The following is a 12529-nucleotide window of genomic DNA, read 5'->3' on the forward strand; positions in this document are numbered from 1 at the left end:
AATCTGGTGATTGGAGCATCTGAGGGTGGTATGAAAACCCTGAGAAAGGAAACTGCATTGTTGTGAATTCCATTAAGCATGCAGGCTCAGTAAATGGAGTTGGTCATTGACTGAGACTTGTAATGAATGACACTGCATATGGATACTCAAACATTGAGTAAGCCTGAGCATTTTTCCATTATAAAATGTATTTGTTCTTGAATTTTTCTTTTTTTTATCTTTATGTAAAAAACGTTTCAAATATCTTTTCTCCAAATAGGTCCGTCGCAGAACTTCCAAAAGGGAAAGACGATGAGTGAGCATGTAGTTACCAGCCTTCCAGGTGAAAGCTTTGAAGAATGCTTTTAATATAAAGCTTGAGACTGAATGAAGCTGTTAGTGCACAAATGGGGTTGCTGAAGAGAAGACAAAACCTATTTTACTGCCCCTGCATTTTCAGTCCCTAGGTCACAAGCTTTAGCCACACACATGTTGATATCATTAACTGTGGATTTTTGTGAAGTGTAATGTGCGCTGGCTTTGTAGACATATGAACTAAAGAAGAAAACTGTAAATAGTTCTTTTTTTAATGTTTCTGACTTATAAAGTGCTTGTATAGCTTTTATCTGCGGCTTTAAACTGACAGTACCCCACTGTTTATTGGATTGATTGATTTAAAAAAAGAACAGAGTTTGTTGAAAATTGATCTCAAGCAATATCTGTCAGTGTTCGTATTTGTACTCTTGTTGACATTTAACTGTGAAAAACAAGTCAGTTGAACAAATAGTGCCACATTCTTTTGCCACTATTTGTCGAGGAGAAAAAGAAGAAGAAAAAACAGTCTTTGTGTCCTTCATGAATATAACCTAGTGTTTACCTTCAGGCACCTACCTATCATCAGAGGTGCTAAATTACTTTCTTTTACAGTTGAACAATATTGGATAGAATAATACAAGACATGCAAATTTGGAAAGAAGTTTTGTTTTACACCTCAGTATTGATGCCAGACTTTTCTGGACTTGTAGTGGCATTGAAAATTCAAAAAGGATTTAAAATACTTTAATTTTAAAAGTGTGTTATTAAATAATGTACTGAATACCCTACCCATTTTATCTTCCCCTATCAGTTTTTATTAATCTACTGTATCAATAAAATTCTGTAACTGAGTTTTTAATAGTCTAGTATGTTAATGTGTATAGATATTTCCTTCTGAACATGATGTTCACAAAGAGCAAATTATTACTACGTTATAATATGAAATCTGATATATAAACATTAGTGAAAATACAGTTCTTACTACAATGTAAAGTTAATCACAAAGAGAAATTTTATTGATGCAGTGTGTCTTTATAAAGCTGTTCTTGAGAGCCAAGTGTTTTGTATTTTATAGTGAAGTTGCATGTTTATGACAAATGTGCTGAAAATGGGATGTAATGTTTTTTTTTGAAACTCGTATCTAGCAGTAGTATATGGTAGGTTGTCTCATGAGAGATCCTTTTATTGAGAGTTTATTGTACCTTTCTGTTTTGTTTTTGATTTTTGAGCCAAATTTTTTTGGTATGAAGAGCTAAGTTTTTTGTTGAATAACCAGCTGTCAATTATTATGGTCAAGGTATTCAAGATTTGAATGAAGCTTCGTTTTTATTTTGTGCTACAATAGAGAGAGGTTGGTTTGTGTTGGGGCTTTTTTTGTTTTGTTTGGAGGTTTTGTTTTGTTTTGGGTTTTTTTTTTTTTTTAGTTATAATCTGTAAAAAAAAACACAACAAAAGAAACAAAATACATAGAGCAGTATCCTGTATACAGTTTAACAGTTTACAAACTGTCTTTGAACCAAAATATATCAGTTGTTATACTCTGCTTAGCCAAGCACACATCATAATTTCAGGTGCTGTTCTGCCTCTGGTTCCCTACAGTTGACAACATGTGAAAAATAAATTTCTAACCGAAGAAAATTTTATTTCACTGAATAATATGGAGCATTTTCACATAATCCATCATTAAATTAGATATTGTTGCAAGGTTGCCTGTAAAGATTATAGGAAAGGATAATACTAAACCACAAATCCACCAATATCCAAACTGTAAGATCACTAATAAAACAAGCAACCCTTAGAATTTTTTTCATTATTCATTTTTTTTTGGTACCACTAGGAAAAAGTATTTTAAACAATTAGATTATTCTGCCTCATCTTAACTTTCCCCCCTCTTCCAGTATTCAGCTTTTCAACATTTATATCTATAGATGTGGGGGAAATGCTGACTAGAAGGGCAGTTTATGGTTGATGTGAATTGACTTTGAAATAGTTGGCACAACAGAACTGGCTTACTTATGCTTCAGCAGTGCAAATGCAAGTTGTTGAGGGTTTTTTATGGTATAAAATGATTGAAAGCTAACTTTGTATTTTCCTCTTTGACAGAATTGCACTGAAAACATTTATGGAAGATGTACCTTTAAGTCAATTTTATAAAAAAATATGAAAAAGTAATGCTGAAACTGCTGCAGACTCTTGAGGCTTTATGTGCATAAACATGGTTAGGTTAAACTTCATGGAATATTGATGCACCATTACTGATCATAATGTTTATTGTAAATTTAAACTATAGTTTTGCAATTTAAATGTTGATTTCTTGGGTAATAATGTGTAAATCATTATTTCTTGAGAAATAGGCACAGCAAATATGTCATTCTTGTATTCAAACCTCTTCTAAGTTCATTCTCATCTCATATAAAGAAAATGAATATTTTATGTACTAACATTTTGAGATCTGCATACATAGCTACAGTAGTTTATAATTATGTATAAAAGATAAATTGCTAACATTCAGTTAGCATGCTCTTCTGCAATGATAATGTTAAGTTTATAAAAATGAACTGTATTACATTAAAAGATCAAATTGAACTCACTGTAACAAGTTCCAGTATGACATTTTTGTGAGATTACCAAAGTATCTTGCTGTACTTTGCAGCAAATAAATATTTTGTTACATTTCCTTTTTTTGCTGCAGTGCAACAGGAAACTTTCAGTGATCTGTAGTTCATGTGCAAAATCCAAACAGGGATTTTAATCTTTATACTAGTATTTAAAAATAATTCACTGATTCCAGAAGCATGGTGGTTTTTTACCTGTCACAGACTGAGATAATGAATATTTAGGGCTGGCTAACCCACTGATAGGAAGGAAACATGAAATTGTTTGAAAGTTCTAATGTGACTATACCTGTTTCACCTCAGATAATCAGAATCCTGTATTAACTATACTTGACTCTGCCAATTGACTTTATTTTCTAGCAAAATTGAATCCCTTTTCAAATATTTTGACACTTGCTGTTTTGACATTTGGATCTCTGTGAACAAAAATATTAGTTTACAAAAAGATACTAATATTAAAGACATTTTCACCAAAAATGAATATGCTCAGTTTGTGAGTAACTTGCAAAAATCTTAAGTCTTGAATCCTAAATACATTATTCTGGCATAACATTTGTCATCTGATACTCTAGAAAAGCCACCACCCAACATGAGAGAGAGTGCGGTTTTCTTGCTGCTTTTTTTTGCGTGTGTAGGTTTTGACAGATTATCCAAATCTGCTTTTGTGAATGCACACAGTAGGTTTTGCATCCTGCAAGTTTACTTATCATTCATACTTATCCCAGTCACTCTGTGGGGTTAATTCTTAAATGCAGTCATCCTGTGCAAATACAAGTACAAATCCAAGAACGTTGTTTGAATATTCTCACAGTTACACAGAGGATACGAGGACCTTAAAACAGGACACCAGCAATGAGCAAATTTGAGTTTGTGGATGGAATAATTTTACAGACTTGCCCGTGTTTCAATATATATAGTGTAGAGATGGATACATCTCTGCCTCATCCAAGCAGGTGCAGTACATATTTTACAAATACTTTTTTAAAGAAACACATTCAGGTATGGCAGTGTGTTTGATCAAGGCTCGTGTCTGCAAACACACATGACTAAGATGAGTTCTAGATGGCCATCCTGCTACTCTGATGGTTATATAATGGTCAAAATGATAAAATTCACTGGACCAAGACCAGTCATCCATCAGGAGGAGTAGAAGAATCTGCATGCATTCTTTTTTCCTGTTGTGCTCAGAGATTGCCATTCCAGTCTTTGCATCTTTGTTGGATGTTACCTTTACAAAAGATGTTTACTAATTTAGATGCAATATCCTCACATTGGCTGAAGTGATTTCTTTTCCACAGACAAGCAAACTTCCTGAGGTGTCAGTAGTTTTGTCCCACATCCTCAGGATGCCCTCATTGCATACAATAGAGCTTCTGCTATTTTGTTGATCATAGAAAAGTAAGAAGCTGAATGTTGGCAATTGGTAAAGAAATACAGACAAGAAACTTCCACCCAATTTGCTTTAAAATTCATCAGATTCTGCTGTCTAAAAGATCCAGTCTCTTCACAGTGGTCCCCAAGTGCCTCTGTATTTGTGTGGGCAGGATAAACATAGTCTTGTACCGGGTGTACAGTAGTAAAATGTTTCATGCTTGCATTTTTTTTAGTACCTCAGTACAGTCATGATGTGTTTATTAGTAGCACTTTCATTTCTGTAATGAAGATGTATATTGTATATTCTTTTTTAAACAGCAGCATCATATCAACGTAAGAAGACAGAAAGCAAGCCTCTAAATACAGATTCCTACCCCTGCAAATAAGTCTATCAGCAATGATGCAGTATGCTGGAATTACTTTGACATACGGGTTCTTTGAAGGATGGATAACATAAGGTGTTTGATTTGGCTAGCTGTGTTTCCCATACTTGTATCCTACCTCACACATGTAGACACAAAGAAATGCAGTATTTTGCAAATCAAAGCAGTGGTACTGAGCACTGTCCCTGTCTACTTGGAAGTAATTTTGTTATTAAAAAAGAGATTGCAGGTCACAGATTTGTTAATGGCTCTGAACAGATTCAGTGTGCTGATGGCTTCTGATCATATGTTCTGTAATACTGTGCCAGTATTGTTGTTTTTCATTATTTTTTATAGGTAGAAGACAATTGCACAAGTTATGAAATGCAGTCTAAGAGAACAAGAGAACTTAGTAGCAATATCAATAGTGGTAACTTCAGTTGCTGTTACAGTGTAGAAGATTGTGTTAGAATGAAACAATCTTATCCTAAAAAGCTTTTTCTTTACTATGTTGGGAAGACAAGCTGATAATGTAAAGCAGCTTTCTTCTTGATCACAGCACCTTGAAATAGTCTGGTTTGTAACAACTGGCTTTTTTGGTAGATATACTTCAAACTTGCAGGTTCCTGTGTTCCTTGTAATATATTTCTATCAGGCAAAATTAAATTCTTGTAAGCTAAAGATATTTTGAAGAAGAGAAGAGTTTTTAATCCTTATTTAATAAACTAATAAGGTGTTCATTTTAAGCAAAGAGGTTTTTGGGGGTTGGCATTTGTTGGGCATTTTTAATAGCCATACCTACAGATGCAGTAACATGTTACATGAGCATGATGTGCTTCGCCATTTTTCTGGAGTCTTTGACCTATGAGACACTGAAAGGCAGTAGAAACTGCCTTTGTGTTTTCCCCAAAAGGCATTTACTCTCATTCTTCAATGATGATTTCAAAAGATTAATAAATGATGGTTTAATTATCTTCTGCTATAATCTCTATGGTTTAGGTGATGAAAAAACAACAGTGGAGCCAAGCGTGTGATTGACTATTAAGTGGGGTATTGGGGATTATTGATTTGAAAGGTGCTGGAGAGATCAGTGAGGAGTAGGGAATCAGCACATAAATGAGGTAGGAATGCAGTTTCTTGATATGAGATAATCTATGATAGGAGTGTTCTACTGAAGATGAAAGCTGAGAGGGGGGAAACTAAGTTGGTGATCATGCTATTATTATTATTATTATTATTATTATTATTATTATTATTATTATTATTATTATTTATTTAAGAGAGGAGAACTGAGGATATGTTGCTTTCTCTGATTTGGAGGAAAATGTATAAGAACGTGCATAGAATTGAGACTAATACCAGGAGTGTTTGTGGAAAGAGAGCAATGGCTACTGCTGAGGGCAAATGTCATTAGTAAGGAATTTGGAATAGTTTGGCAAAAGAGGATTCTAACCTCCATAGGTAGGAAGCAGGGCAGCATTCATTTATGTGCTGAACTAAAACTGGGGCAGAAGAGGTCAAGGTATCAGCCATTGGGAAACTGCCTAATAGCAGCAGCCTGCACAGGTCCACATTGCAGATTGCAGTATTTAAGCTTTGGAATGATGTTTCCTACAGTGCCTCTCATTCAGTCTTTCCATGTGACCTCTTTTCTCAGCAGCATTTTGTGAAACACTGACTATCTGCTCTTCCTTACTAATATCAGTACTTTCCTAGCAGCCTGGGATGATTCTCTCCTTCCTTCCCATATGGATGTCCTCTTCAACATGACAGTGTGAGTCCTGTGCCCAGTCACTGGCTGCTTTTCATTCCTTTCAGTGGGCCCCAGCCAGGCAGGCTTCTGAATCTTTCTGTTTGTGACATGGGCTCTTTGCTGAGTGGGTGCTTGGTCACTGAAAGGCTTCCTCAGGAAAGCAGTCACAGCAACAAGCCCGACAGAGTTCAGGAGTGTCTGGATGACATTCTTGTAATTAAGTTTATTTTTAGGTAGTCCTGTGAGGAGCAGGGAGTTTGACCTGATGATCGTTATGGTTTCTTTCCAACTCAAGATGATCTTTGTTTCTGAATGCAGCTGTTGTGCTGCATGTTTCACAGGCATTGAGCTGTAAAGCAAAAGCAGTCCTTGGACTGCAGGGTGTATTGGAAAAGGTTTGGACAGGTTTGGTAATTCACAAGAGAAGTAGTAGTAATTGAAATGCTGCTTCATTTTGTTACCTCATTTTCCCAACATCTGGTGAACCAAGCTCCTTCCAAGGTTATAGGTATTAGTATTTCAACAAAACTAGGAAGGTGTCTTCCAAAATCTGGCCTGTGTTATCCAGGGAAATGGCAAGTAAGGACTCCCCTGAAACATAAGTAGCCAACTATGTGTTCCCAAATACACTTTGTTTTCTAAGTCAAAAGGAGGAATAATACAGAGAGATTTGCTCTTTTCTTGCTCCTGGTATTAGGGAAGAAACAAGTCTTTGGTAGGAATGTGAGAGAAAATGAAGACTATTGCAGTAGGGAAGATCAAGTTTTGCCAAACCATCTTTTGTAGTCATGGAAAGAACAGGAGAAGTTACTCAGGAAATATGTATCACTTCAGCAATATTTAATGATTTTTTACGTGGGTGCTATCCTGACAAGTGTGTGACTGTGGGCTATGGGATATTACACTCATTCTCCATGGGATAGTATTTAATCTCTGTAAGGATCTAAAAATTAATTTTGTTTTCATCTGAAGCTGTTCAGTTACTTTTGTTGTTTATCTTTCTATAAGTGTTATTTAATATCTGGTCAGCATCCATTTCCTGTTTTCAACTTTTGCATTTAAACAAAATAGTAAAGTGAGAGATGGCCATGACACAGAGTTGCTGTCATTTAATGTTATCATACTTACTTCAGGTAAAATATTTGATGTAAAATGAGAACACTTTAAATCCATGCTTAATTCTATTTGATATTGAACATTGTTTTATTTTGTGTTGCTTTCTGTTTATGCAAGAAGAAAGTCCTTAGTGTACTGTAGCTGTCCCTGCTTAGGACCCACCATCCTATCTTACTTCAAGACTTATGAGGACTTCTAAATAGTTGTTTAAGTAGTTGGATTGTCCCATTTTGTTATAAAGGTAAAAACTGCCCAAGTGTTCCTCAGTTAAAATTTCTGGGATGAATGACTGAGACAGCTGGAGGGCTTCTCACAGTGGATCTCCTGTTTGAATCTCTGAATTTCATGTTCCTGTTAATGTGATGCTCCTGATAGCCACTACCTCTGCTAGACATAGGGAGATACTAAACTTCACATCCTTCTCTCTAGTCTTTCAGCCACATTTTTCCATTCCTCTGTTGTGTTAATTTTAAAAGGAGTAGGAGTTTCATCTCTGCCAGGAAATTACTTCAAATCTTTAAATCTTTTTCTTGTGAGGCTTTTGCTTTTATGTGTAATTTGTCTGTCATGGTCTTGATATCAAAAGGCATTTAAATGTTTTATTGTTTTGGGTTTTTTTTAACCACATAAATTCAGACCTTTGGATATCTTCAGCTGTTCACTTCCCCTGCAGGCATTCTGTCCAGGTGTTCTGCTATTTCTAGCCAGTGACTGTACAACAGGCCATTAGTCTGTGTCCAGGCCTTCTGGGAGATACTGTTAAGAGGTGAGTGGTCAGAGTGGCTTCTGCCCAGACTCAGGTGACTTCTGGAACATTGAGGAGCTACTGTATTCTGGTTATCCCATACACCTGCGTGCAGCCTCATCCATGCTCTTGCAAATCTGGATTTCACCACACAAATTCCATCATGTGAGCTCGTGGAAGTCATCTGGCTCCCTGACATGACACAGCATGGTGGGATTTTTAAGAACTTTCTCCTGTGCTAGGCAGTAGCCAACTACTGCTAAACTACCAGCTGCCTTAAAAGGGGTGTGACATTTTCATGGGAGTGCAGACCAATTCATTTGAAGAAAGCATTAGTTAGTGTATGCAGTGGGTGAGCTTTGAGAGACATGAGCGTCCTACTTGGGTTTTTTGTTGTTTGGTATCTGCTATCAACACATTCCTGCAGCTGAGAGGTGCTGAAATGCTGAATATGAGAGGAGTAAGAATCCAGAACATGGCAGCTTTGTGTATGGCAAGGGGAACTCTCCTGTCCCACGTGCCAGAGAGAAATACAACCATGTAGGAACCGTTGCTATTAAAGTAGCAGATGTGTGTATTTGCTTACTTTCTGCCATTCTTGCTGTTAGTCTTCTGAAACATCTGATGTTATAATCTTCTACAGAGCAGAAACTGAAATGCAACAGTTTTGTCATGTGTACATTTGTAAGAAAGGTCAGATTGGGAGTATGCGCTGAAAAACCCAGGTGTTCCATGGTCTTGGCTTCTGTGCACAGCTGTGGCAATGTTTATTTGTAAGAACTCCAGTGCCTGTTGAGTTGTGCCTCTTTATTTTTCCTCTTACACATTTACATTCTTAATGTGCTAAAAAAGGTTTGAAAACAAGGTTTCAATATTTAAGCATAGTATATTGCTTTTCTTACTTGAACCCTGGTTCTTACTTTTCCTCATATGGTACAGACTGCTGTGGAAATAGTGACTATGAAGGGGACGGCTACCAAACTAGGGAGAAGTCCTCATGGGAGAGTGGAGTTCACCATTGCTCTACACAACAGGCAGCATCTGAGATCAATAAAACATTGGCAGTAGCCATGGAAAACTCCTCAGAAGAAAAGTGCCATGTGCTAAAAAAATAAAATAATCAGCACATACCCTGTTATGTATTTGGGATTTTTGTATCTTTTATACCTTTCTGTTTCTTTTGATGTTTCTGCCATGTTCCTTCTACTTTTATACTGTTCCTTTGTCTTAGTCATGTCCAATGACACAAATACAATTAAGGAAAACCAAGTTTATCTTTAGGAGTTTTAGTCAGTCCTTTTCTTAAGTTCTGCCTGCTTTGTCATCAGCAGGTGCTCTTTGCTATTTCTGTATGTTCCTGGAACCACAAGGCTTTGATGAACAGCAGCGATAAAAAACAGGCCCTCAGAACAAAGGTTCATCCCCCCCCATCACTGGAACGTATACCTGTTTGTACAGATCTGCTGTGGCTGAGAGCCAGAGCTCTGCAAGAGGAAAACTCATAAATGAAAAATGATGCAATGGAGTAAGGGAGTAAATACACTTTTCAAACCCTATGAGAATATCACAGAAAAAAAAAAAAAAAAAAAGAGGAGATTCACATGACCTTTTTAAGTAATGCCGTGGATTTGATATTGGTAGTGTTTGGGTGACTTACTGAGAGAGTATCTCTATAAATAAAAAACAAAGTATTTCAGTCCTCTGCAAAGAGGAGTAAGTTCATTGAACACTGCATGGTCAGTCATGTGATGACCAAGTCACACAACACTCTCTCTGCTGAAGGGAAACAGTATAAATTCATGTTACTGAAAGAAAATGGGCAATGTGTTTAGATTCTGACAATGGGGCATCAATTCTCTCAACTTAGTGAGCTTGTATCCGAGGAAGCCCTTTGCCCAGTCGGGATGCAGGATTAGATGATTTCCTGCTGAGGTGGAGCAAGAGGTCAAGAGAGGAACAGGCAGTTACAGATACAGAACAAGCATTGGTCCAAATTATTTTGCCAGTCAAAGATTTGAATATGCAATAGTAATGTAATTCCTGGGATGGTAAGAAGCTGCAAGCTGAACTCCATCCTGGGCTGGTCCCGGTGGTAATCTATAAAGTGTCTCAATCCAGGCCATATTTGAATTAGATGAGACAGAGAATGAATATTCTGGCTGCTCTTACTAAAACATGGGGCTTTTTTGTTCTCTTGCACTTGTAGATAGCACAGTTCTTGGCACAGGAGGTATGAGTGGACTCGGAGAGCAAGAGTTCAAGGGCTACTCTGCCTCAAGGCCGGTAAGAACTGTCTGGGATCTGTCCTGGGATGTACTGTGATTAATGCCTCTATCAGTGACCAGGAGGAGATGGCAGAGAGCTCACTTAAGTTCCCAGATAACAGAACTTGGAAAGGGGCAGTCAGCATGCTGGCATACAGACACCTAGAATCCTGGGGAAATGGGACCACCTCATGAAGTTGAATAAGCACCCATGGGGCATAAGCCCCACCATGAATAAGCCCCAGCACAGGAAGAACCTTTGACCACGACACAAGGCTGGGGACTGACTAGTTTGGGCAGCAGATCTGTTGAAAATCAGCTGGGGGAGTTGGTTTTAACACATCACAGCAGGATGCATTAATAGGAGCGAAGCAAGTGGGCGATTAGTAGGTGGTGATTATCCCCTCTACCTAGTAGTTATGAGAACACATCTGGATACTGTGACTAAGTCTGGCACCCTGAGAACCTGATAAATTCCTGTGAATTTGGTGGAGAGCTGCCACAACGGTCAGGCCCAGAGCACAGGCTCTGTGCGAGGAGGGTGGCAGAGCTGGGCTTTCAGCATAGCTTTGGAAGGAGAGCAAAGAAGAGCAGCCTGCTGACACTGGCAACAGAGGGTACTGAGATGATGGGCCCAGGCTCTTCACAGCAACCCATGGTGGGAAGAAGGGAGACAGACAAAACCTGGGTGTAAGGCTGAGTGCAGAGAGAAGCTTATAAAGACAAACTGACCAGAACAGGCTCAGTAAGGCATGGGATCAGTTGCCCAAGGAGAATATAGGCTCTCATGTAGATTTTTAAGAACCAGCTCTGCAAAGCTGTGAGCAACTTGGCCTCACCTCATGCCTGACCCTACTTTGAACTAGATTTTGGCCTACAGACCTTCTGAGGTCTCTTTCAGCCTGAATTATTGTATGACCCCATTCCTGTAACAGCATAGCTTTTGAAGTGGGAATTATGAAATAGGACAAGTTTCCCTGGCTTGACAAATTTAGGTCACTCTACTATATCCCACTGCTATTTAGCATTACTGCTGGTGAGTGTTAGCATAGCTTAGAAGATAACAAATACAAAATGAATAGATTGGTTATTCTCAATTTTTTAGATGTGAGTTCAAAATAGGCAGGCAGCTTGAAATCAGATTTTTACTTCTAGCTGATTTCTAGTTACCACTATCAGGAACATATGCATTGTTATGCTAATACAGTATGTATTATTGTCATTACAAGTCAAGAAGTCAAGGGCCTGTATGGCCATGGGCTTAATTCAAAGTTCTCCTAATCCACTGAGTACTAAATTCAAATCTTAAGATGTGGGATCTCAGCACCTCAGGACTGAGGTGCCGAGCCACTGAGACCACCCTTGGGGGGCTCGGGAGTCCTGGAATGTTGCCAGAAGTGTCTGGTGGCTGGACTTTGATCCTACACAGGAGACGACACCTGTATGAGGATAGGAGGATTTCACCGGGGTGAATGGTGAAGGGATTAGTTAATTAGAGGGTGAGACACAGGGTTTAGGATTTCTGTACAGGGGGGTTTAGAGAAGTAAGATGGAGGAATTGGGGCGTGTCCTGTCCTTCTTCTTCTTCTTCTTCTCCTCCATCTTCTGTGGTGATGGTGGCACTTTGGGATTGGTCATTACTAAAAGTGCACCGGACAATAAGGGGGAAAGGTATTGGGGAAAAATTATAAATATTGTACACGCAACTTTGGGTATAAAGATAGGTGACTGTCCGGAGGGCAGGACAGTGTGCTCATGGCTGGCTGCTGAGCAGACCTCTGTCGGGCCGAAAGAAAATCTTTTAGATAAACAATTAATAAACATAGAGACCGAAAGAAGAACTGAAGCCTCTTCTCGTCCTTTGATACGCGGGCTGCCCCAAGGCCACTCCGGGCCTTTCCAGGCCCTCCAAACAGCCGAAAACCGGACATTAAGATACTGTGGTGGACTTTTGATCTGGATAAGTAAGGAACTACTTCAGCGTAGTCAGGCTTGTTTGAAGAATT

The 12529-nt window shown here is 38.3% G+C and overlaps 1 protein-coding gene across 3 annotated transcripts in view; it reads left to right on the forward strand.

Annotated features, from left to right (window-relative positions):
* PDS5B (PDS5 cohesin associated factor B) overlaps positions 1-9873 on the forward strand; it is a 108969-nt gene extending 99096 nt beyond the window's left edge. For all 3 annotated transcript variants that reach the window (XM_005482470.4, XM_005482472.4, XM_005482471.4), the window contains one exon: positions 260-9873. In XM_005482470.4, coding sequence (XP_005482527.1) covers positions 260-295 — 36 coding nt within the window. In that variant the 3' untranslated portion in view covers positions 296-9873. The remainder of the gene's footprint in view (positions 1-259) is intronic.
* The last annotated feature ends 2656 nt before the right edge of the window (positions 9874-12529 follow it).

The sequence above is a fragment of the Zonotrichia albicollis genome, chromosome 2 (genome assembly GCF_047830755.1).
Source record: "Zonotrichia albicollis isolate bZonAlb1 chromosome 2, bZonAlb1.hap1, whole genome shotgun sequence".
Lineage (NCBI taxonomy): Eukaryota > Metazoa > Chordata > Aves > Passeriformes > Passerellidae > Zonotrichia > Zonotrichia albicollis.